The following is a 26247-nucleotide window of genomic DNA, read 5'->3' as shown; positions in this document are numbered from 1 at the left end:
GGGTCAAGGTCACATTGTATTTTGGTAGGAAAAATGTCTAAAGCAGTTCTTAGTGTATGATGTCATTACTAGGTTTAGTTATTTGACCTTGACCCTGAAGGTCAAGGTCATGTAAAGGTCAAGGTCAAGCATGTGAGTCGTATGGGCTTTGCCCTTCTTGTTATTTTATTTATTTTATTTACGAGGATTTATATCGCGCACGTATCTCACCACACAAGGCGACTCAAGGCGCATGTTACCTATTAATGCCGTGTTTGCCCCATAGAAAAGGCAATCTTAGCTCATATCTATTGATGCGCTAAATCGTTCTTTTAAAAGAAATAATTTATAGATTAAGAGGTCCCTTCAAAGATAATATTGTTTTTTGACTATTTCCATCAACAAGTGTCATATATATGATTTCAATCACAAGCACATGATCTTACAAGTCCCCAACCACCATTACCTTCAGTCGATGCGCGGTGATACATATGCCAAACGGTTTTGGAGATTTTAATGAAATAGTTTGAAATGACGATACTCTATTGTCGGATACTTATACAGCAGTCCCTGCAATGTACGGCCCCTGGCGTGAGCGGACACCTGACATGTACGGACACATTTGCTCGGCACGGAGTGTTTTCCTTCTATATTTGCCCCCCCTTAAACGGACACCTGCAAAACGTGGACGCGGACACTCATTTTCGGTCCCAACAGCAGGTCATACCTCCAATCGTCAAATTTTCACCACAACAAAATCGATAACAGAGCAGTCCGGCTCTTGGTACAAAGATCACAGCCGCAATGGCGTGATGACAGTCACTGATAACTTGAGTGCACGTGTACCCATCAGGAGGGGGGGTAGTTTTGGTCAGGAGTGGAGTACATGCGAAGATGCCAACATGAAACTGCACTGTGCTCTTTATTCTTGTCTGTTGGACGTAAACAACAGAAACCACAGTCGATGAAGGTCCTGAGCGAAAGAGAGTGAAAAACCGGTCACAGTTCTCAGCATCGTGTGTCTGTGTGTAACCTCTTTCATTGACAAGATACTCTTGTTTCCCCTCAGCCTTGACCAGTGAGTCGGTTGCCTAATCTGTGAACCCTTCAGTTGTCTTGCTTTGTCAAAAGTTAGACACAGTCAACTGGTTTTGCTCTGAGTGAACAGTGCAGCTGGCCTCTCTGGCCACAGCCCCAAACAGTACATGGCTGGAGGGAGTGAGAGAGAGGGAGGGGGGGGGGTGGAGGGGTAGCTGGCTAAACTCTGTGGGGTGTCCGGTGTCACTGCATGTCAGTAGGAAGAGCATTGGAGATAAATAGAGAGGTGTAGTACTCTTCCACACAATGTCCAAGCATCAGTTGTCTTGGGGTAGGCATTAGTGAGGGAGAGTGGGAGCTGTGTTATGTACAGTGTATTTCCGACTGAAGAGTGAAAAGTCACTGCCATGCCACATGATCAGCATGCAGTCAATAAACCCAGACAAGAAGAAAATAAATTACATGATTATGACATGCAGCTCTATCTGCTGCTATTTATTCACACTGGTTTTCAAGCTTATTCTTGCAAAGCATCTGCACACGCTCCTCTGTGCTGTGTTTGTGTGGCTGCTTTCGTATGTCAGTGTATGGTGAGTGTGTTCACTGCCTTGAGGATTTATTTTATTTCTTCTTTTCAACACTTTTCATACAAATCATTTTTACAGAACGTTTAAAAAATATTAGGAGTTTATTGTTATTGTTTAGTAGCCACAAGAAGTGATTAGCATAGACTCAATCCTGTTGTTTGTGTGTCTGTGTGAGTGTATGGGGGAGGGGGTGGTGTGGTCACCCCTCCCGTGACCGGACACCTGCAATGTACGGACAGTTTTGCTATGGCCCAAGGATGTCCGTTCATGAGAGGGACTGCTGTATAAACGGAAGCAAGCGGATAAAAACGGGCGTCGACAGAGTCAATGAAGGGGGAAAGGAACATGTAGATAGTATACCTGTGTTTAAACCTACACTGCTGCACATTTCAGGATTTCAACGACGATGCCGTGATTCAAAAGCTGGAGCTGCCAGCAGGAGAGAAATTGCTAGGCGCTCAACAGCGAACCTTCCCCTTCTACTGGCACGACAAGCAAGAGGAACAGCTGCGTCTCAGGCTGCGGCAAGGCACACTCCTGGAACAGCCCTCCATGGATACCATTGCCATGGACCCACAGGCCTTCGACATTCCGGTCACCACCCACACTGTGCTGGACGGGTGCATTGTCATCACTGATAGCGCTGTGTACGAGTGTAGGCCCAGGTGAGTCTGAGGCCAGTGTTGTTTTCAGTCACCACCCACACTGTGCTGGACAGGTGTATTGTCATCACTGATAGCGCTGTGTACGAGTGTAGGCCCAGGTGAGTCTGAGGCCAGTGTTGTTTTCAGTCACCACCCACACTGTGCTGGACAGGTGTATTGTCATCACGGATAGCGCTGTGTACTAGTAGTACTAGTGTAGGCCCAGGTGAGTCTGAGGCCAGTGTTGTTTTCAGTCACCACCCACACTGTGCTAGACAGGTGTATTGTCATCACTGATAGCGCTGTGTACGAGTGTAGGCCCAGGTGAGTCTGAGGCCAGTGTTGTTTTCAGTCACCACCCACACTGTGCTGGACGGGTGCATTGTCATCACTGATAGCGCTGTGTACGAGTGTAGGCCCAGGTGAGTCTGAGGCCAGTGTTGTTTTCAGTCACCACCCACACTGTGCTGGACAGGTGTATTGTCATCACGGATAGCGCTGTGTACGAGTGTAGGCCCAGGTGAGTCTGAGGCCAGTGTTGTTTTCAGTCACCACCCACACTGTGCTGGACGGGTGCATTGTCATCACTGATAGCGCTGTGTACGAGTGTAGGCCCAGGTGAGTCTTAGGCCAGTGTTGTTTTCAGTCACCACCCACACTGTGCTGGACAGGTGTGTCAATATAACACTTACCTCGACAGTACTATTCTTGCACATTATCTATTATAGGCCGAAAAAATTGGACAAAACGCTGAGTGGGTACAATTAAATTACATTCTTATCCCAACTCACATAAATGCAATTTACTTCAGTCTAGTGCTAGGACGCTGAATCGTCACCTTGGTAACAAGGGGAGGCAACCCTAAAAAAAGAGCGACCTTGACCCTTTAATATCACGAAGTCACGCGTGACTTCCTGACCTTGCCGCCATCTTTGAATCATACACTCTTCAGCGATCCGTGGGTACGGACGTCTCTGGTAAATGCTCCGGCTTTGCAGCCGTTGTTGTCTGATGCGGTTAGTGTCAGGCCCTCACCTTGGTACTTGTCACGTTCCTCTGCTCTTGGCTTGAGTTTTGGGGTGAGCATTTTTGATATTTTCTTCGTGTTTATCGACTTAGGTTTTGCCAGGCTTAGACTTGTTTGTTTACTTTTTTTCGCTCACTATGTCGGATAGTGGCAAAAAGAAAAACGCTAAGCCAGCAGCAGAGCCTTCTCCCGCTAAAAGTCATTCTCGTAAAGCGAAGGCTCCTACTAGCCATGCCGTGATTAATGTCGCGGACCCCGTGTCTAAATCTTCGTTTGACGTGGCTATTGATTTGCCTAAATCTCCATCTATGCCCAAATTGTCCTCAGAATCATTGTCAGCTGCCCCTGGTTCTAGTTCAGTTAGCGATAAGCAAGATGTGTCTGCTATTTTGCGCTCACTGAGCGCTCAGATTTCGTCGCTTTCAGCGGAGCTCTCGTCTGCAAAGGCAGAACTTCGTTCTTTTCCACCTGGTGTTGGCGATTCTCGTTCCCTGGGGAGGGTGCGTGCTTCTCCGTCGGCCACAGTCACCTCCGCCGACGTGCATGCGTCCTTTGATGGCAGTGATGATCTCTCTCTTCTGCGTCCTCAGGCCTCTTCTGGTGGGGTGCCTGTTGACGATCAAGGTATTTATTCTTCGTTAGTAACCGGGTTCTCCGGCCAAAGCGAAGATCGTATTCTGGAGAGAGTAGCCACGCCGGTACGCCGCGCCGTGAGTGAAAGCCACCCCAGTGTGATGCCGCTCCGTAAGCTCGAGCGGATAGCACAGGGGGTGAGCCCAGGTACGCGTTCGGTCTCACCGAACAGGGGGCTTGCGTCCGTTGTCACCACCGCATGGCGATCGGTAGGTGCGGCGGCGCAGCATTCCCCGCTCTCGTCCGACAGGGCGGGAGCAGTCCCTAGGGACACACTGCGTGGGTATCGCATCCCTCGCGTGTCGTCTCTTCCGGGCAACGCTTCGCCTGACTTTAGTCAGGGCGGGAGTGTGTTGCCTGGTTGCACGGATGTGCGGGACTTTGAGTCGGATTTCGGTGCTTCTGTTCAGGAAGATGAAGATTCTGACTTCAGGATGCCGGTTAAACTTCCGCAAGCTATGGCTTTGGCAGCGGAAGTGGCGTCGCGGTATTTCGAGGAGGGTGTTGCAACACCTGTTGGTTTGTTTGCACAACCTCCTTCCGCTTTCGGGGATTTCCGTTCTGCAAAGGAAGAGAAGCAGCAGTTCCGTTTTCGGGAATCCCCGTTGGTAGCGTTTGAACTTTCTAAGCTTCTAGCTACTACTCAGCATGGCGGTGTGTTTCAGCCGGTACCGCTGCTTTCAGCGCACGGTCAGGCTCCTGTTTCAGCACAGCCTTACCTCGCTTCCTCGGGTTTAACCTCAGCTTTGCCTGCTGGCGTGACTAAGAGGTTTTTGTTGCCGCATACCACGGGCAATTTGATCGACTCGTTTGCCTTGCCTCGTTCCACTCTCCCGGTTACACCGGAGCTTGCAGCCCTTTGGCAAGATGGATACAGCAGAGATAGAGTAGTTCCGTATACGGAGTCTTCTCTTTTGTCTTTGGAGGAGACTGGCAGACGTTTGCTCGAGTTATCGTCTCTTTCTGAGACTCTGCAGAGAGCACTGTCGAGATCGATCACGTCGTCCTTGGATCCTTTCAAGTTTCGTGACGACGCGGTTGAGAAGGATGTCATGATTCTGTTAGCCTCTCTTGCAAAGGTGTCGGCTGAACAGATGAATCTGTCAGCTCGCCTCTATGCGCATTCTGTCCATGCAAGGAGATCGGCTTTTCTCACGGGTTCTCGTATCCAAGACAAGGTCACGATTGAGTCCCTCAAGTCTGCGCCTTTTGTTGAGGGTGCGTTGCTGGGTCAACCATCCTTGGATGCCCTTCGCAAGGAGACACAAGATGCGAGGGATATGGCTATAACTCAAATCGCCCACCATGGTATTTCTCAGCAGAAAAAGAGCCAGGGTTCGAGCAAGCCTCAGACGTCTTCGTCTTACAGGGGTAAGTCTCAGCGCCAGGGTCCTTCTTCTCGGGGCAGGGGTGGCAGTGCCCCTTACCAGAAGAAGGGTCCTTCTTTCGGGAATTCACGGGGGTCGGGGCGCAAGCCCCCCCCCCAATGATGCCTCCCCGAACCCACCGCTCACACAGCCTCCACCCCTTTGGTGGCGGGCGGCCCCTCCAGGGCCCTGCAGTGCTGGTTACAGACAGTAAACAGCCAGTGGATAGTGAGCATTGTGCGTTCGGGGTTCCGGCTTCTCTGGCTAGACGGCAAGGCCCCGTTAACCAGGACTCCTCCTTCTTTTCAGTTTCCCAAGAAACAGGGAGCTCAGGAGGCCATTCAGGGGGAGGTTTTAGCGTTGCTAGAGAAGCAAGCGATCGAGGAGGTGAGGGATCACACTTCTCCGGGCTTTTACGGGAGAATTTTTGTGGTGCCAAAAGCCTCGGGCGCCTGGCGCCCAGTTTTGGATCTGTCTCCTCTGAACAAATACCTAAGAGTGGTGAAGTTCAGAATGGAGACTTCAGCGTCGGTACGAGACGCTCTCAGGTCGGGCGACTGGGTAACGTCGATAGACTTAACAGACGCCTACTTCCACATTCTCATCCATCCTGCAGACAGGAAATGGCTGAGATTTCGATGGGGCAAGAAAGTTTTTCAGTTCAGAGCTCTTCCTTTCGGCTTGTCTCTTGCCCCATGGATCTTTACGATGGTTGTCCGTCAGCTCTGTGCGCTGGTCAGACAAAAGGGGGTGCGCTTTCGCGCGTACCTCGACGACTGGCTCATCCTCAATCAGAACTTGGAGTCTTGCGGGACACATACTCAGTTGGTGCTAAAACAAGCCATGGATCTGGGTTTTTCGGTCAATCTGCTGAAGTCAGAGCTCACGCCGTCTCAGGTGTTTACGTATTTGGGCATGACGTTCAACACAGTGGATTGGCTGGTCCGTCCCTCACAGAGAAGGGTGGACAAGTTACAGAGTCTGATTCGATCTCTGTCCTCGAAAAAGAGAGCGCCTGTGCGTTCCTTGTCTTCTCTGCTGGGCCAGATGGAATCTATGGCGGCTCTTGTGCCCTTAGGCAGAGTCCACAAGAGGCCGTTACAGGCTGCCCTGAGTTCAATGTGAAAGCCTTCTCTTCAGGGCTGGGAGACAGTAGTCTCTCTCGAGAATTGGTTCCTGCACACTGCGAGACAGTGGCTACTCCCCTGGATTTCTCAGGGAGTTCCGATCTCGCTTCCCCCTCCGGACGAGTCCCTGTTCACGGATGCGTCCATGGAGGGCTGGGGTGCACATCTTTCTGTTCACACTGCCTCGGGTCTGTGGGACGAGACGCAGAGCAGCTGGCACATCAACGCTCTGGAACTAGAGGCTGTTTTCCTGGGTCTCCAATCGTTCCTGTCTCTTGTCAGGGACAAACACGTTCAGGTTCGCACGGACAACAGGACTGTGGCGGCCTATATCAACAGACAGGGAGGCTCTCGGTCTCTCACCCTCTCTGCCAGGGCCTGTCAGATTCTGGTCTGGTGCAGCCAGCACCGCATTCTGTTGTCAGCGAAATACTTCCCAGGCAGTCTAAACGTTCTCGCGGACTCGCTCGTCGCGCGTCTTACACACAGAGTGGACTCTGACTCATCAGGTCCTTCAAAGACTGTGGCTGAGGTTCGGCAAGCCCATGGTCGATCTGTTTGCGACCAGATTCTCCCGCAGGCTTCCCATCTTTGTCTCCCCCTTTCCAGATCCGGAGGCGTGGGAGACGAACGCTCTCGAGATAGAGTGGTCAGGGCTGATTGCATACGCGTTCCCCCCGTTCCATCTTTTGAGCAAGGTTCTTCGGAAAGCGGATTTGGAAAAGCCTTGCTTGCTGTTGGTGGCCCCTTGGTGGCCCAGCCAACAGTGGTTTCCCGATCTTCTTCGTCTCGCAGACGGCCCTCCCTTCCCTCTCGACGTGAAAAGGGGAGATCTGGTGCAGCCAAGATCGGGAGTTCCTCACGAGAACCCCCAATCTCTACGGCTTCACGCCTGGAAGCTGTCCGGGTCTCTCTGCGTCGCTCCGGCGCCTCAGACGCTACTTTAAGTCTTGTCCAGAAGGCTCATAGGGAATCTACCGGCTCTGTTTATTCCTCGCACTGGGCTGCCTGGACAAAGTGGTGTACAGAGAACGGAGTTAACCCTTTGTCACCCCGTTCTATGCAGGTGGCGAACCACCTCTCGTGGTTAGCTTCTCAAGGCTTGTCTCCTTCCTCTCTCAGAGTTAGACGGTCAGCTATCTCCTCGACTTTGAAGCAGCTAGGGCATAGCATTAACTTGGGGGGAGTCATTGCTAGCGTTCTTAAAGGGGCGGCTATAGATTCTGCGAAGTCAAAGTCTCCCCTTCCCTCGTGGGATTTGTTTTTGGTACTTAAGTTCCTAGCTTCTTCAGAATTTGAGCCTTTATCTGCATCAAGCCTAGCGAACTTGACTCGTAAGGCTTTGTTTTTAGTCTTGTTAGCCTCTGCCCGTAGAGGCAGCGAGGTGCATGCCCTGTCGGGCCTAGCTAAAGACGTTTCTTTTGAATCTGATGGTTCTGTTGTTTTAAGATTTAGGCCGGAATTCCTTGCCAAAAATCAAAAGCCTGGTCTGGCATCCCCCGTTATTCGAATTCCTCCTTTAAGTACGATTCTCGCTCCAAATGACCCAGATCTGGTGAATTGTCCTGTTTGGGCTCTTTCCAGCTATTTATCGCGTACCACTCCTATTAGGTCTAAAGATCAGAAGTTGCTCTTTATCTCCATTAACGCTGTTAGGAGTAAGGACGTGGCGAGGGTCACCTTGGCGAGATGGGTCGCTACGCTGATCAAACAGGCGTATGCATGGTGGCACAGACAGGATGGGGACGTTCGTTCTGTCCTCCCTATGACGTCGTCAAGAACTCATGAGTCCAGGGCTTGGGCTACTTCGCTTGCGGTCCTCCGCTCAGGCAGACTGGCTGAGGTCCTAGACGCGGCCTACTGGAGATCGCAGGATGTCTTCATCAATTTCTACCTGCGTGATGTGGTCAGCACCCGACAGGATGGCAGTAGCTCCCTACCAGCCATTGTCGTCGCTGGACAAGTCTTACCTTCTCTTTGAGGTAAGTGGAAATTTTTTTCCCTCCACCTTTATTAGCAATCTGCTTTTATGTGAGTTGGGATAAGAATGTAATTTAATTATAAATTTTAATAATAAATTTTAATTTGATTATATACTTACCCAACTCACATAGTGGATACCCTCCCACCTGCCCCGCTTTTGAGGGTGTTGTGGTTTCCTAAAAAAAGAGGGGTTTTTCTGTTCGCTTTCGATTGTATGATTCAAAGATGGCGGCAAGGTCAGGAAGTCACGCGTGACTTCGTGATATTAAAGGGTCAAGGTCGCTCTTTTTTTAGGGTTGCCTCCCCTTGTTACCAAGGTGACGATTCAGCGTCCTAGCACTAGACTGAAGTAAATTGCGTTTATGTGAGTTGGGTAAGTATATAATCAAATTAAAATTTATTATTAAAATTTATAATTATCTCCCATAACCATGCGCCACCGTGGATCCCAAGCACTGTCCGAGTGCCTCCCCCTTACAGGATGTAGGTGGCGCGTCCTCTTCCTTTTTTCGCGCGTGTCAGACGGCTGTGTTTCTGCTACGCTCCCGGATTATTTTGGACTAAGAGGCTTCTTTTCTGTGTGGACTATCACCTGTTGGATTATTGTGTGTTATTCCACTTCTGGCTTGAGGCTACGTTGTGTTTCCTTCAACTTGTGCCTCCGTTGTTGTGTGGCGGACTCGGCGTGCCTCCCGTCCTACTTCGTGGTGACCGGTCGTCTGCTTCTCGTTTCGCCGCATTCACTTGAGTATTGACCTAAATTTTCTTTGAATTTTGTTAATTCTCGGTCTTTAAGGGTACGTACAGGGCGAGGTAGGATGTCTCGTCCTGTTTTGGGCTCTGGTTCTACGGAACCAGAGTCTGCCGGGGGCAACCCTTCTCCGGGCGACCAGCGTCATGTTTTGCGCACGGAGAAGGGGACCTTTCGGCGCTCCGACTCTCCCTCCCCAAACGCTTTGCGTTTGCGGCAAGGGAGGGCGGAGAAAGCCTGTTTGAGCAAGCTCAATGCGAGCTTGCTCAAACAGGCTGGGCTTGAGCCTGGGACTTCGGGCGGGGGCTGCGCCGTCAAAGGTTCGGGGAAGGTCGAGGGGAAAGAAAAAGCTTCTTTCTCCTTCTCCTTCAGTGGAACAGGCTTCCCCCCTTCGACGCCGTTGTCCTGCCCTCAGTCTCAGGCTTCAGCTCCTCCCGGTTTCAAGCCTGGGGGGAAGGTTTCCTTCTCCTCCCTGGCTCGAATCCGGGGGCAGGTCGATTCCCAACCCTCTTTGGGGGTTGGTGAATCCGATCTAGGGGCTACTGGAGAGACTCAGGTTTTGACAGCCAACGGCCATACCACGTTGAAAACACCGGTTCTCGTCCGATCACCGAAGTTAAGCAACGTCGGGCCCGGTTAGTACTTGGATGGGTGACCGCCTGGGAACACCGGGTGCAGTTGGCATTAAAATCTTCCTTTTCCGGTGCCTCTCCTGTGCCCTCCTCGGTTTCCACCGCTGTGGAAGCCAGGAGGGACACGGGTCCTCCTCTGAACTCCCTCGCTGGGTCGTCTGCTGCTGTTTCGACAGTAGTTTCGGCCTCCTGGGGGGGGGGAGATCGGAGGAGATGACGGGGTCTCTGAATTCCCTCCCCGCTGGGGTTGGGATGCGAATTGACCCCGTTCAGGGCGGTCCTGTGGGGGCAGGGGTTTTCAGGCTTCGTGCCTATGACCACTGCTACTACGGTTCCCTCTGACGTCCGTGTGACTGGTGGCTGTCCCTCTTGAAACGCTCCGGCCGACTAGTTACTGGACGTGGAGGTGTTCGACAGAACGTGGTACTTCTGTCGAATGGTCAGGGCGACGGGAACATTGTTTTTGTTGCTCAGACCGACACCTCCGACCGGACCGTCTTGACCCCACGCCATTCCTTAGCGTCTGGTGTTCGGGTGACGGATGGTCCGGACCAAGGGTCCGGAACGTTCCAGGCTTACGGGTCGGGATCGAACCGGACCCACGGGTCCCGACTGGACTTGACCTCCGGGTTTGGTCCGGACGGGACCCATGGTACGGGACCGTACCGGACCTTAGGGTCCGGTGCGGGACAGTACCTCTGGCCCTTGCCGGACCCCCGGACCTACGGGTCCGGATGGTACGGTACCTGCTTTTGAGGAGTTGTCGGGAAGTGAAGAGGAGAGTGAGTCAGAGGACGATAGGGAGGAGGATCAGGGTCGCCCTGAGGTTAACACTGATCCTCTACCATTGCCGGTTTCTGATGGAACTTCCGAAGCTATGCTTCGTACTTTCCAACAGTACATGACAGACATCACGCGGCGTCTTGACGTCACGGATGCCTCTCTTAAGCGTCTGTCGTCTAGTGTTGACACACAGGACGTGGACCCGGGGTCTGAGGACGAGAGGCAGGAGGCAGGAGGCTCGCCCTCGCACCGGACCGGAACACCGGACCACCCTACCGGACCGGATCGGCACCCCCGACCGGACCGGACCATTTCTTTTCTGATCAGACCCGATGGGTTCCTGTTCAGTCTATAAATGGTGGGGGTTCGTTGGCTGGGCTGACCCAACAGTTGCAGGGTTGTTGTTTTTCTCCCCCTTCGGCTGCTGGAGACGTTTCGTCTTTGGGGCAGGGGTCTTCGCGGCCTCTTGCTTCTGTGGGCGTTTCTTCACAGCCTGCTTCATTGCTTTTGGCTCTTCCCCCTCAAGCTCCCTACACTCCTGCTTTTGCGCCCTCGCACAGCTAGAAGGACGTTTGAACAGTTTCAGGACGTCCTTCCCTGAGACGCCCTCTCGTCCTTTGAGTCCGCTTCGGCCCGGGCGCGGGAGGCTCACTCCGCGTCTGCCGGCGGCTCGTTTTTTGAACGATCCGGCCGCCGGCAATTCGCGTTCCACCCTAGTCTTCGTGCCACGGTGGAAGCGGCAGCACATTGCCTGAGGAGTACAGATTCACGTGCAAACGCGACCTATGTTCCTCGGGAGGACGCGGGTTCAGTGCCATGCTTTCCTTCGGGAGGCGCACCTCCACTGTTTCCTCGTGTCCAATCTGTTTCGTCCCTCCCTTTTCCCTTTGACTCTCGAACTCTCCCTTTCCAGACTTCGAGTGTTTAGGGTGGGGCTGACGGTGATGTGTTCGTTGGGGAGGTGCCTTCGGTCAAGAAGGTGGAACTGAGCTCTGCTTCGTTCCACAATCTTGAGGCCACCGTTTCTTCCACAGTCGAGGCCCAATCACAGGCCTTGACATGGATGAGCACGCTGTCCACACTGTTGGACCCTCCCGATCGGGCAGAGTCCGATTCCACTCGGGTCCTTGACACGGTTCGAGTGGATCGGGCTTTGCATGCCGTGCGATCGTGCGTGTCGTCTGCGGCAGAATTGGCCATTGGAACACGGGTCCACTTTATTGGCCCTGTTCCGTGATCATTTTCTGCCTACTTCTATAGTGCCTCCGGATATGAGGAAGAGTCTGAGGAACACGTTTCCTCAGCCTTCTTCCCTCTTTCATCCGGACACTGTTCGTTCTGTGGTGGAGTCCACACGCCAGAGGAACACTGATTCTCTGATGGTTGGCCTCGCTGCTTCGGTGGCGGCGGCGGGGAGTAAGAGAAGTGCTACAGTCACCTCCAGCTCCCAGCCTCAGAAGAAGAAGAAGAAGAAGCCAGTTTCACTGCCTCCTTCTTCCTCCTCTTAGGCGCCTGTCGCGTTCCCAAGCAAGACGATGGGTGCTCAGACAGGTAAGTGGAAGCAGCACCACCGGGGGGGGGGGGGGGGGGGGTGGTCGCAAGCCTGCGCCTGCCCGCCAGCAGAATTTTCAGTGAGTCCCGGCCCTACGTTGACGCCCCCTCAAGTTGCCCCTCTTTCGTCCGTCGGTTCCCTTTTTCGGGCCCGCGGCATGTGGGGCAGACTGGTCTCCAACCAGTTTTTCTTGAGGGTGGTGTGGTCGGGGTTTTCTCTACCGCTGTCGTCACAACCTCCATTGTCTGCTCTACCCTTGACGTTCCCCCCTCCTCGAGACCCTGCCAGATGGCAGGCTCTTCAGGACGAGGTGAACTCGTTGGTCGAGAAGAAGGCGGTCTACCCCCTTTCTCAGCCTTCTCCGGGGTTCTGCTCCCGCCTGTTCACCGTCCCCAAAAAGGACGGCCGGTTCAGGCCGGTGTTGGACCTCTCCACCTTGAACTTGTACCTTCACAGGTGCAAGTTCAAGATGGAAACCCCTTCGTCGGTCCGGTTGGCCATCCGGCCAAACGATTGGGCCATGTCTGGGACCTCCAGGATGCTTACTTCCACATCCTGGTGGCCCCGGGGTACCGACATCTGCTCCGGTTCGTTTGGGAGGGCACAGTGTTCGAGTTTCGGGCCCTCCCATTCGGCCTGTCCTTGGCCCCTCTGATTTTCGACGGGGACAACATCACCACATGCTTAGCTTACCTTCGCCACCAGGGGGGCACCAACTCTCGGTCCCTCTCCCTGTTGGCGGAGGAGATTCTGCTCTGGTGCCAGACCAATCAGGTCCGGATGTCAGTCCAGTTCGTTCCGGGGAAACTGAACGCCCTGGCCGACATTCTCAGTCGGGGCGATCAGGTTCTCTCCACAGAATGGACCATCGCTCACAATGTTCTACAGCGTCTGTGGGCAAGGTGGGACCGTCCTCTGATCGATCTGTTCGCAACTCGATTCAGCGCTCGGCTTCCCAGGTACGTCAGCCCCTTTCGAGACATGAATGCGTTCCACTTGGACGCATTCACTCTCTTGTGGAGGCTCCTCGATGCTTACGCCTATCCCCCGACATCTCTGATTCCGAGGGTGCTGGCAAAATATCTGCAGGAACGACCAAGACTGATTTTGGTCGCGCCTTACTGGCCAACAGCTCCGTGGTTTCCAGATCTTCGCGGTCTCACCCACGTAGACCCTCTACCTCTGGATCTGGACAGGGGAGGTCTGCTCCAGCCTCGATCATGCCTCCCTCATCCACGTCCAGAGAGTCTGTGCTTGACCGCATGGCTCTTGTGCGCTCCAAACTGCTTGCACTAGGATTGCACAAGAGTTCAGTAGAGTTTTCCTTGAACGCTAAGAGGCGATCAACTAATCAGCTCTACGACTTACGCTGGAGAGCTTGGGCCACCTTCGCCTTGTCCAAGGGGATAAAGCCGCTTTATCCCTCAACACAGGACTTGGTCAACTTCCTGGTGGAAGTGTATCAAAAGAAGAGTCTTTCTTCTAAGACTCTTCTTGGATACAGATCTGCCATCGCTTCCACGATTGCGGCCGCTACTGGTCGCAGACCTGAACACTTGATCAGGTCCTCCCTCATCGCTAATGTCCTTTCGGGTATTAGCAATGCAGCGGTGTCTAAACCTCGGGTTTCATTTCCCAAGGGGGATGTCTTTCTGGTCCTCAAACTCCTGCGTAGCAATGAGTTTGAACCCCTGGCAGGCATCAGTATCAAGTTGCTGATTTTTAAGACTAATTGTTCCTCATCGCTTTAGCCACTTGCCGTAGACTCAGTGGTATTCAAGCTTTGAGTGGCCTGGACTTTGACATTGAGTTCACCACACAGCAGTGGTTGCCAGCATGGTCACGTCAGTCTAAGGTATGTTTCTTGGGTATATTTTCTTTTACGGTAGTACTGTTCGAAAATTGCCTGGGTATCTTAATCCTTGGATTTAAGTGATTTTGATTAAGGAGTTTAATACTCTACATATCACCCTCACACCACTCTGGTATTCTGTGCAAGAATAGTACTGTTGAGGTAAGTGTTATATTGACTGTAAGGCTTCTTTTTAAGCCTACTGTCTATATGATACTTACCGAGACAGTACTATTAGAGTTTCCCTCCCGCCTCCCCTCTTGATATGTTATGGGCTTTTTGAGGGTCTGCAGCTCATAAAGAAAGAGGACGCGCCACCTACATCCTGTAAGGGGGAGGCACTCGGACAGTGCTTGGGATCCACGGTGGCGCATGGTTATGGGAGATAATTGTACCCACTCAGCGTTTTGTCCAATTTTTTCGGCCTATAATAGATAATGTGCAAGAATAGTACTGTCTCGGTAAGTATCATATAGACAGTAGGCTTAAAAAGAAGCCTTACAATTGTCATCACGGATAGCGCTGTGTACGAGTGTAGGCCCAGGTGAGTCTGAGGCCAGTGTTGTTTTCAGTCACCACCCACACTGTGTTGGACGGGTGCATTGTCATCACGGATAGCGCTGTGTACGAGTGCAGGCCCAGGTGAGTCTGAGGCCAGTGTTGTTTCCAGTCTTCCGTCATTGACACGTACTTTTTTTGATATGACACATTGGTCTGATCCCGACCGATAATTTTGACATGTAGGTCTTCTCAACATCAATTTTCTGACAAAACCAGGAGATTTGGACCTATATATATTCAGTCTAGGTCCAACTGACCTTTCGTCCTCTGGGAACAACACTGTGAGTAATGAATGGGAAGTGGAGGACAGGCAAAACATTTTTGTTTTAATTTGTAAAGCTCCGGGGATCATTCTTAGAATCACCAGATTTTACCTAACGTTGTCTGTTTTTTGTTGTGGGGTGGGGGGGTCTGTTTATGGTTTTTCCATGTGGAAGAAGTGACAGAATGTTGACATGACGCCATTCTTCGTGTTATAAACGTTTTGTCAAACTTTGTTAGGCTTCTGATGTCAGAGATTTCACCTCAAAAGAGAGGGTCAAAAAGAGACATGTTGGTTTTTAGTTGTTCCTACAGCACACCAAAGTGTAATGTCTGTAAATGACTTTCTCCGCCTACTGCAGAACTTTTTACATGCCACTGTGGTGACACAGGGGTGGGACATGGATACTGTCTCTGGGTCTGCAAATCAAGTTGTCTGTCGTGGGTTCTAATTCTGGCCAGGACAAACACGAGTTAAATGTATGTGCAGACCCAGAGATGGTATCCATGTTCCACCCCCGTGTCACCACAGTGGCACACAAAAGACCTCGGTCATTCTGCCATAAGTGGAGATGGCTGATACCACCTAAACACGCATACACTTGTATATCTCATCTAAGGTGGGGGTAAAACCCGGGAACACACCCTTGATGGCTTTGCTGTGAGAGCGTATTAAAACTTGAATTTCTCTCGGACTGCAGGGCCTCACCAGAGAGGTTGTTCCTGCAGCACACCATAGTGACCGCGGAGATGAAGGTGGCCGAACACCTTGCCATCAGCGTGGGACTGGACATCACCATGCTGGCCGAACTGGCCGCGCACTACCTGCTGAGAGGCGGCCACGTGTCGCGCGCCATCAGGCTTTTTGCTCTCTCCAAGGTGAGAGGGAGTATGGCTACTGTGGTACAGCAGAAGACTGGAACACACACACACACACACACACACACACACGCATGCATGCACGCATGTGCGTCACAACATGCATGCACACTCACACACACACACACACATGCACATGAGTGCTGCACGTGCACACACACACACCTTCTCCTTTGAGGCCTACACGAATCTGAGAAACTCATGTCCTTAAAACTTATAAAAGGAGGGTGTTTAAAGTGAGGAAGTCGAAATAACATTAACAAAAGTAACAGACTAGTACTTATCACATTTAAATCTTGAATCAGAACTGCTTCATTGAACTAAGTGAGAGACTTCAGGCTGTTCTAGTATGGTCCTCAAGTTTTATATGGTCTCATCAGTTGGTCTCAAGTTTGATTTGGTCTCATCAGTTGGTCTCAAGTTTTGTACGGTCTCATTTAGTCTCTGGATGCCAGAAGGTTATAATCAGGGGAAATCTCTCACTTTGTTTTTTAATTACTGTTCTAATCTTGTGTACCTATAAGAAAGTGATGGTTATTTAACTTAATTCAAGTTGGAAGCACAACTAAACTGTCCCCAAATACATTCCCTGGAACATTTGCAACTGTAGCCCGGCCGAGCATGAACGTCCATGGTTTGTCAGAAATGCAGCCTTGCTTTGAGCTCAATGCCAGCTGTATTCCCAGACAAAAATGTCCTTGAAAGCTACCATTTTATTAGTGAAACTCATTTTGTTTGAAAAGAAGTTATATTTCCATATGTGTATCTTGTTTGGCTTTCATACATCAATAATACTATTTCCCCCTTCTTCATATTTTTACATGAAACAGTTGTGTCCCTTTGTTTGTTTTAAACGCATTTTCTGTCTAGTGAATTCTCCATTCCATTTATAACTCTTTTTGCTTGTATTTGTGTAAATGCTGCTCAGACAAAACCAGGGCACAAAGTAAGTATGATGATGTACTTGCTTCAGTGAAAATTGCATACATTTTACTGACAGTGTGTGCTTTTTTTTACTGACAGTTTGAATATGAGCATGCTTATAATTGTGACAGTGAAAATATTTGTAACTCTGTGTTTGAATGGGCAGAATTTAAATCTGTGTTAGAAGTGTTCTTTACTTTAGTGCTGCTTAAGTTGTGAACAGTGCAATTACTTGTTTTTGCTGTAAGTTTTTACTTTATTATTGATAAGTTTTTTCCCTGTCAGGGCTCACGAATACTTTTCTGATCAAGGCAGGACGTGTGTCTGTGCATACAATTTGTAATGCTTTTTTTGCATGATGCATTCTTCATGATATTTACACATCAGTGGAGTATAATTATGTTTCTATCCAAGCAGATTTACTTTGTCTTCAGGAATAAACCGATTAATGTTCTTGGTAAACCAGAATACAGAACTGTACAGTTAGGGGAAAAAAAAATAAGAAAGGGTAGGGAAAGAAGGGGGAAAGGGAATGTAGCTTTTATATTAGATGAACATGTATTGAGGGCTGTAAGTAAGCTTGACATGGATGTGTCATGTATTTCTTTCTTTTCTGCATTTGTTTAAGGCTGTCCTTAATTCAGCCTGAAGTCAACTTCAGGAAGACTGCGCGAAGTCTTTTTACCAGAAGTCAACTTCGGGAAGTCTGCGCGAAGTCTTTTTTTATCAGAAGTCAACTTTGGGAAGTCTGTATGAAGTCTTTTTACCAGAAGTCAACTTCGTGAAGTCTGCGTGAAGTCTTTTTTTTACCAGAAGTCAACTTCGGGAAGACTGCGCAAAGTCTTTTCACCCAAAATGTAGTGCTATAGCTTTGTGTAGGAAGCTTCGCGAAGTGTACTTCGAATAGTTGACTTCGCTCAATTAATGACAGGCTTTTAGGTAAATTTCACATGTTGGTGCTGGGTTACAGTGCATCCTTTTCCCAACCAACATCAGATTGCAGCACTTTCTATTGCAGCATTTGCCGGTCATTGTTTGCAGTTATGTGTAATTGTTGTACTTTCAACTTCATTTGCATGGAAGACACTGTGAAAATAATGTTCTCAGTGCTCTGTATATCTATATGTGTATTTTTCTTTTGCTGAAAACAGTCCCAAAAAAACAAGTAACCTGTTATTGCAAATGAAACAACAGCACTTGCTTTTATGTTTTTATGTGATGTATGCTTTTGTTTGATTTGCATATCTTTGACACATTTTTTCTCTTCCATTTTTTTTCTTTTTTTTCTGCAGTTACATTTGACAGAAGTTGATGCTCATGTACTGTGATGTCTTGCTGGTGGTAGTTTGAGGGAAAGGTGGGAGTGAGGGTGAGAAGGTGGAGGAGAATAAAGTGGGTGCAGTGTCAGTGACAGGAATACAGTGTAACCCCCCTTTTAAGAGTTCCAAAAATCTGAACAAATCACACTCAGGTCTTAAAAAGGAGGGATTCTTAAAATGGGGGTACATTTAAAGGGGCAATGAACAGAAAGTCTACGAAAACAGAGTCTTAAAAAGGAGGGAGTCTTAAATTGTTTTTGTTTTTAAAGGGGTGTTCCACTGTATAACAAATAGAGCTGCAGTGGTCTATTTAGGAAACGGTAAAAACACTAAAGTATCGGTTCGCTTTCCCTGTATTTGTTTGAACCGGCATCTCTTTGTGAAATTTGGTAGCGATCAACAAAAACTCTCAATTGCAAACGTGACATCTGAGCATGTTTTTTCCACTGCTTGGGACATAATTTGACAGATGAGAGAGCATCACTGAAGGCAAAACATGTGAGCCATAGTTCTGAAAAAAAGAGTATTGTGCTATCAAATTGGCATTGATGGAAAACTACCCAGCCAGACTCATGCTAATGTCCATGCACAATATACTGGTACAACACAAGAAACTGAAATAATAACGGGTAAGGGGTTTCATATCGGTAATGGAACATAGCTCTTAGTAGCAAGTAACAGATATAGCAATGGACAAGCAGGGATGTCGTTTAACGGCAGTCAGTCAAACGCCAAAACATACATTTTAAGGGGCCAAAACTTGAAGAAAATTGCAAATACTTTAATGGCCAGCCTAGCAAATGTGTGGAAGAAATGATATCCAAGCCACATCTCTGGACAAGAACTTTTTGAAATTACAGTGGAATTACCCTTGCCCCGCCCCCCCCCCCCCCCCCCCTCCAATTTAAGACTTCCTCCCTTTTAAGACCCAGTTGTCTCAGTCGTTTTGTTCATAACCTCTGTAAATTTACCCCCATTGTAAGACTCCCTCCTTTTTCAGACCTGATTTTCTCATATTTTGGGAGGTCTTAATAGGGGAAATCTACTGTAGCGTACTTACTAGGAGGATAGTTATCACCTCATGTCATTATGCTCTAGCAAAAGAGCAAGCTTTGTGACAGCAAAAAAAAAATCAGGAAAAAAAATCAAGCAACCACTGATATCGCATTTAATATTTCTACCATTGCTTCCAGTGTTCCCACAGCAAGCGCTGTGCCAGCCTGGCTCGCTACGGCTGCTTCCAGGAGATGGTGTTGGTGCTGAAACAAGCGCTGCAAAATACAGCCCTGGAACTGACCAGCAGTGACCGCAAAGTGCTGGCTGACATGTTGCTGCACTGTTACGTTCACATGGTGGCCCACCAGTCTCTAAACATGCCGCACACTGTCACTGCCTTCAGGTGAGACAAACAGACCATGAAATGAAATGTGTTGATTTTTTACTGGCCGACATGTTACTGCACTGTTACGTTCACATGGTGGCCCACCTGTCTCTAAACATGCCGCACACTGTCACTGCCTTCAGGTGAGACAAACAGACCATGAAATGAAATGTGTTGATTTTTTACTGGCCGACATGTTGCTGCACTGTTACGTTCACATGGTGGCCCACCAGTCTCTAAACATGCCGCACACTGTCACTGCCTTCAGGTGAGACAAACAGACCATGAAATGAAATGTGTTGATTTTTTACTGGCCGACATGTTACTGCACTGTTACGTTCACATGGTGGCCCACCTGTCTCTAAACATGCCGCACACTGTCACTGCCTTCAGGTGAGACAAACAGACCATGAAATGAAATGTGTTGATTTTTTACTGGCCGACATGTTGCTGCACTGTTACGCTCACATGGTGGCCCACCAGCCACTCAACATGCCGCACACTGTCACTGCCTTCAGGTGAGACAAACAGAACATGAAATGAAATGTGTTGATTTTTTACTGGCCGACATGTTGCTGCACTGTTACGCTCACATGGTGGCCCACCAGCCACTCAACATGCCGCACACTCACTGCCTTCAGGTGAGACAAACAGACCATGAAATGAAAATTACTTTCATCATACCATCCTGAAGAAGGCAGTTTGTCGCTGCCAAAATATTGACAAAGAAAGTACTAATCTGGGTGCTGCTGTGTTCTCTTTTTGTTTAGATGAAATGAAATGTATTGATTTTTTCCTGGCATAAATGAACACACTAGTGTATGCATTATGTGTCTTTTTTTCAAAAGCATGGAAATAACCTTTCTACTTGTCAAAATACCCACAAAAACAAAGCGACAACAAAAAGGACATCATCGTGTTCAATAGATGAATTCGGGATACGGTATCTTAATTATTATTCATCTTTGTTCAAGGGCTGAAACTCCCACGTTCACTCATGGTTTTGCACGAATGGATTTTTACGTGTATGACTGTTTTACCCCGCCATTCAGGCAGCCATTTGGCGATTCCGGGGAAAACATGCTGGGTATTTTTGTGTTTTCATAACCCACTAAACTCCGACATGGATTACAGGATCTTTTCCGTGCGCACTTGGTCTTGTGCTTGCGTGTACACACGAAGGGGGATAATTGACACTAGCGGGCCTGCACATAAGTTGACTTGGGAGATCAGAAAAAATCTCCACCCTTAATTAACCAACCAGGCGACCGCGGCAGAGATTTGAACTCACGACCTTCCGAATAGGAGGCCGATGTTCTATCCACTGGGTCACTGTGCCCATCGAATTCAGGATATAACTCTGTCGAGTTTGTATGAGTTGTGAAAGAGTGAATACTCTTTCTTTTATCGAGGCAAACTTTCCCAAGTGACATTATTAAGCCAGTCATTAGCGAGGGGTATTTTCTTACACGTGGAAAATTCTGGAGAAACGCCCCTCGCTAGTTACTGGCCTCCCCCCGCGGGTTAGGGGAAAGAATTTACCCGATGCTCCCCAGCATGTCGTAAGAGGCGACTAACGGATTCTGTTTCTCCTTTTACCCTTGTTAAGGTAGTTCACTGGACCCGTTAAATATAATTTGGTTTCTCCCAAAAGTTGGCTATTTTTTAAGTTCGATCTGTCTGCTATGCATTCAGCATAAAAAAAATATAGGGTAGTGGGTTCATTTCGGAGCTATGAGTCTCGGAAGACAGTGCCCGTTTTGAATTTTGGACCGAAAAATCGAAAAATGGGTATGTTTTGAAAACGGCCAATTACACAAACATCTGCATAGGAATAGTCATTTAAAAAATATCACCCAAAGCAGCAATGGGCAGGTAACGAAGTGCACTGGTAAACGAAAATGTTGCGCATACTCAAACTTTGTGACGTCACGTCTTTTGCCAGAGTTTATTTTAAATTTGTTCCTCATGTTGAGGTATTTTATTGCTGGTAGCCTGGAAATAAATTACGATTTGATGAGATGGGTTGTAAACGCAAGAGCGATCAAAACAGCATTAAAAAAAACAAAAAAACCGACAGGTTGGTGGTGTTTTTAGGGGGGGTTCACTCCCTTGATTAACCCCACCCTTTGCACTATTACTGTCCAGTGTGCCTCAGAAAAATATGTGTCACGATAATGTAAAGGGCTGTTGTCCGATCATTTGTCTCAGATATATGAGCCAACTAAATTATGTTTTTAAAAACCACTGTTACATATGACCTCTGTTGAAAGTCAAAGGTCACCGCAACTTTGAAAGGCCACAAGTCCGATTCAAATGTAATAAAAACGCCAATCAAAAGGTGGAGGTCACTTGTTTGATACAAGTGTAATAATAAAAATTAATAATCAAGGCTTGGTTTATAATTTTGCTTAATAGTGCGTACTGTTATTTGTTACGGTTTGAAGGCTGGGACTTTTTGAGGGTGGAATTAAAGCAATTTTTCGCCTTATGGGCCCCTTATGCCTCGAAGGACTTCAATTATTGTATTATCTGCTGCCAGCGTACAGTAGAAAGAGGGCTGCATACACAAGACACTTGTTCTTAATACTACTGGCTGTTATTCTAGTTCAAACACCGGTTTTAACATGTGGTATTCTGATGCAATCACGCTGTGAGCATCACGGGTTGGGAGACACTCTCTTACCTGCTACCGGAGCTTCAATGTTAGCTTTGGTGATTATTACGATGTCACTGGCAAAGAGAACGGCTTTGTACCGATTTCATTAGATGCCCACGTGTTTTTGACCTCGTGGTTGGGAGGCGTGTCGCATTGTTTTTATTTCTGGCGGTGTCGTCATTTTCTGACGTCATTCACTTACGCTGCCTGAAAAATGTGACGTTTGTTCTATTTACGTCATTCGAATGTTCGACGTGTTCTTCTTCTTCTGCGTTCCCTGTTCGATGTGTTCGAATTCCCAGCCTGCCAGGAAAAAATGGCGACACAACTCAGTGGCTTCCCTTTGTGTATGAAGAGTAATGTCCCTGTCTCCATTTGACCTGCCTTAAGTGTTTCTTGTATAGAATATAGTCCATTTTTGTAAAGATTTTAGTCAAGCAGTATGTAAGAAATGTTGAGTCCTTTGTACTGGAAACTTGTGTTCTCCCAGTAAGGTAATACATTGTACTACGTTGCAAGCCCCTGAAGCAAATGTTTGATTAGTGCTTTTGTGAACAAGAAACAATTGACAAGTGGCTCTATCCCATCTCCCCCCTTCTCCCGTCGCGATATAACCTTCGTGGTTGAAAACGATGTTAAACACCAAATAAAGAAAGAAAGAAAGAGAGTTATATCCTGAATTCATCGATTGAACATGATGATGACGTCCTTTATGTTGTTGTTGTGTTTGTGTGGGTATTTTGACAAATAGAAAGGTTTCCATTCTTTGGAGAAAAAAAGACATAATGCATGCAACACTGTGTTAATTTTTGCCAGGAAAAAATCAATACATTTCATTTCCTAGCAGGAAGTCAATTAAAAAAATATCAGCACATGATTGAATTGTTGACAACTGAAGGGGACCATATTTTTCTGGCCTTTTAATTAAAATAACACAAGGCAATACACCATAACTTTTTGTGAGAGAGCTGATATTTATGTTCAGATGGAAATGTTACAGGGAGTTCCTTTTGGGGAGTTTTGCGTTTGATGAATCCGTAGCCCTGGACCTGCTTGCTGAGTATGGCTTAACGATGCTGCTGCTGGACTTTGCAATGGTAAGATTTCATCATTCTGCAGCAGTATGATCTTGTATAAGAATAAAAAATAACACCCAAACACCAAAATGAAATAAATATTTCGGAGTGAAAACTCCTTCTTCAGTAATCATGTAATGGAATCAAAACAAACGATGACGTTAAAACAGAAAGGAAATTACGTAAGAATACAAATGACGTCATTCTAAAAATAGATAAAACACGTGCAAATTTGCTATTGTTTGCAGTATGATCTTGTATAAGATGAGCGTCCCTACACACTTTGTGCACGGGGTAAACTTGAACAACACTTGTTAAGAGTGTATTTCTAGCTGACTTCTCTTGAGCAAAGGAAGGCTAACACAATGGATTGATGAAGGAAAAGATATAGACTCTTACCAAATGGCAAGATTGCGAGGAGGTAGAGAACAATATTAATGGAGAGCAGAATAGGGACAGTTTAAAGGGGGAAGGATTTATAAACAGAACAGCTGATGATGGAAAACATGATGTGCAGAAATAACGAATTACAGGAATTAAGTATTGATTGTAAGAAGATGGGAGCAGGGAATGAACAGGTGGGTAAAGAAAATAAAAATGATAAAGCACAGCAAGAAACAAGATGCGAGGTTAAATCACTTTTATTCCCAGAAATGAGCGTATAACTGCCTAAATGGCGGGGTAAAAACTGTCATACACATGAAAACCCTCTTGTACAAAAAACATGAGTGCATGTGGGAGTGCCAGCCCACGAAGGCCAAAGAAGACGAGTAATCACTTTATCTTTGTTTCACACACAGGCTCGAGGCCTAGTGGCCGATGCTCTGGGGAGGCTGGTCTCCAAAGGTCGTCTGCCTGTGGCCTTGACCTTGCTCACTCAGCTTGTGTCACGGGGATTCAGCGCTCATGTTCTGCAAGCAGCACAAGGTAGGAAAATTATGCAGTTGTTTCCCCTTCTTTCAAAGGGTGAGACTGAAAAAACTCACAGTGCGGATTTCTAAAAAAATCATCTTGCCTGCATGGGACATGAAGAAATTGAATGATTAAAGGGAGAAAATGAAACACATGACTGTTAGGACCTGCGAAGAAAAAAAGAATATCCTGTGGTTTCACAGTAAAACTGTCTGTTGTGACAGACTGGCAATTCTGAGTGATTCAGAGGGGACTGAAAAACACACACAAAAACACATAAGGTATCTCTACTTCTAACAGCTGTTCAAACCAGGGCTTACCTTTACAGAATGATCTCACACATGAAGGACAGCAGCTCGAAAAGACTTTTTCTGCTTCCTGTTCTTCTGTGCCCTTTAGCGTTTTACTCTCATGGTGAGAGTATTGCACGCCACGCAGCTTTTTACCACAGGACTTCACTTCTGTTTGGTTAATCTCTCCTGAACTCATCGATTTCACCATCTGACAGGGGGAGTGCTGTCAAGCCTGATGGCAGAGGCGGTAATGCAGGTACTGGTGACAAAACCAGAGCTGGTGACACGACACATCACACTCATCAAACGCCAGATCACGTCCCTCGACTTGCCGCTTCTGCTCCAGCTGGCCGCCATCTTGGATCCTTCCCAGGGTTCCGTGCGCAACTTGGTGCGACGTCAGGCTTCTTCATTGCACAGGTTGATTTCTTTATCAGAGACTCTGATTTCTGAAAGCAAATTCATGAAATTAAGTTAATTGCATGCATAAACGAGGATGACCGTATATCTGGGATATGTATTGTGGCTTAGACCAAATAATGGCGTTTTATTTCACAAGGTGAACCAATAACCTTTTTTCTTTCATTTTACCCTTCCAAACTCTATGAATATGAAATAAAGAAAGGAATAACATACTGCTACCTTTACTGAATAATTTATCTTCTTATTTTTACAGAGCAGCCAGTTTGACATCTATTGCTTCTTTCACGTCTAACATTGGTGATTTGGCTGATGGAAATCAGGTGGGCATTGGTGTATTTTTCTTCTTGCCTAAATCCCAAAACAGAATCAGAAAATACAACTTAGGCCAAAAAAAAATAGTCTGTTTACGGTAACCCGACCGACCCTATTTTTTTCGCGCGACCCTAGACTTGTTTTTGGCATTTGGGGAAAAAAAAAATTAAAAAAAAATAAAATAAAAATAACGTAAATATATGTTTTTTTTGGAAAAAAAAAAAAAATCCCGACCTACCGCCCCTAATTTTTGACCTATGTTACCGTAAACAGACCTATTTTTTTTTTGGCCTTATAGGCATTAATTTGTTTTATTGATATGCATAGCAAAAAAATAACTAGAGAAACAACAGAAAAAAAGAACAATCAAGAAGGATACACACATTTGTTTGGTACATGTACACACGTCTTGCGTAATTAAAAATATGACAATTCAATTCAGGCTTGCCTTCTGTAGCAGGCAGCATGTACTGTATCTATGTGTGGTAGCCTGCCGGTCTGACACTTTATCTGTATGTCTCACTTATCTGTTTATCTGTCTTTCTACCCATGTATCCTACAAACAAAAAGACAAAAAGAAGAAGAAAACAAGTCGCGTAAGGCGAAAATACAACATTTAGTCAAGCTCAGTCGAACTCACAGAATGAAACTGAACGCATTGCATTTTTTCCGCAAGACCGTACACTCGTAGCATCGTCTGTCCACCGCTCGTGGCAAAGGCAGTGAAATTAACAATACAGAAAAGCGCGGTAGCGGTTGCGCTGAGGAGGATAGCCCGCTTTTCTATATCTCTATTCTTTTTAACTCTCTGAACGTGTTTTTAATCCAAACATATCATATCTATATGTTTTTGGAATCAGGAACGGACAAGGAATAAGATGAAATTGTTTTTAAATCGATTTCGGAAATTTAATTTTAATCATAATTTTTATATTTTTAATTTTCAGAGCTTGTTTTTAATCCGAATATAACATAATTATATGTTTTTGGAATCAGAAAATGATGAACAATACGATAAACGTATTTTTGGATCGTTTTATAAAAAAATAATTTTAATTACAATTTTCAGATTTTTAATGACCAAAGTCATCAATTAAATTTTAAGCCTCCAAGCTGAAATGCAATACCAAAGTCCGGCCTTCGTCGAAGATTGCTTTGCCAAAATTTCAATCAATTTTATTGAAAAATGAGGGTGTGACAGTGCCGCCTCAACTTTTACAAAATGCCGGATATGACGTCATCAAAGACATTTATAGAAAAAATCAAAAAAATCCGGGGATATCATTCCCAGG

At 47.2% G+C, this 26247-nt stretch overlaps 1 protein-coding gene and 1 non-coding gene across 2 annotated transcripts in view; both read left to right on the top strand.

The window, feature by feature from the left end:
* Window positions 1-26247, top strand: part of LOC138965616 (uncharacterized) — a 71273-nt gene that overhangs the window by 16175 nt on the left and 28851 nt on the right. Inside the window, exons 9-17 of the mRNA XM_070337794.1 lie at window positions 1998-2269; window positions 15479-15656; window positions 16585-16602; window positions 19093-19298; window positions 19342-19548; window positions 22940-23036; window positions 23816-23942; window positions 24436-24640; window positions 24897-24963. Of these exons, the coding sequence (XP_070193895.1) occupies window positions 1998-2269; window positions 15479-15656; window positions 16585-16602; window positions 19093-19298; window positions 19342-19548; window positions 22940-23036; window positions 23816-23942; window positions 24436-24640; window positions 24897-24963 (1377 nt within the window). The remainder of the gene's footprint in view (window positions 1-1997; window positions 2270-15478; window positions 15657-16584; window positions 16603-19092; window positions 19299-19341; window positions 19549-22939; window positions 23037-23815; window positions 23943-24435; window positions 24641-24896; window positions 24964-26247) is intronic.
* Window positions 9702-9820, top strand: LOC138965725 (5S ribosomal RNA). Its single transcript, XR_011455499.1, has one exon. It is a non-coding gene; the product is annotated as a 5S ribosomal RNA (ribosomal RNA).

This window comes from Littorina saxatilis, linkage group LG4, assembly GCF_037325665.1.
Source record: "Littorina saxatilis isolate snail1 linkage group LG4, US_GU_Lsax_2.0, whole genome shotgun sequence".
NCBI classification, from domain to species: Eukaryota; Metazoa; Mollusca; class Gastropoda; order Littorinimorpha; family Littorinidae; genus Littorina; species Littorina saxatilis.
Note: the sequence above shows the minus strand (reverse complement) of the source record. Positions and strands in the feature narration are given on the sequence as shown.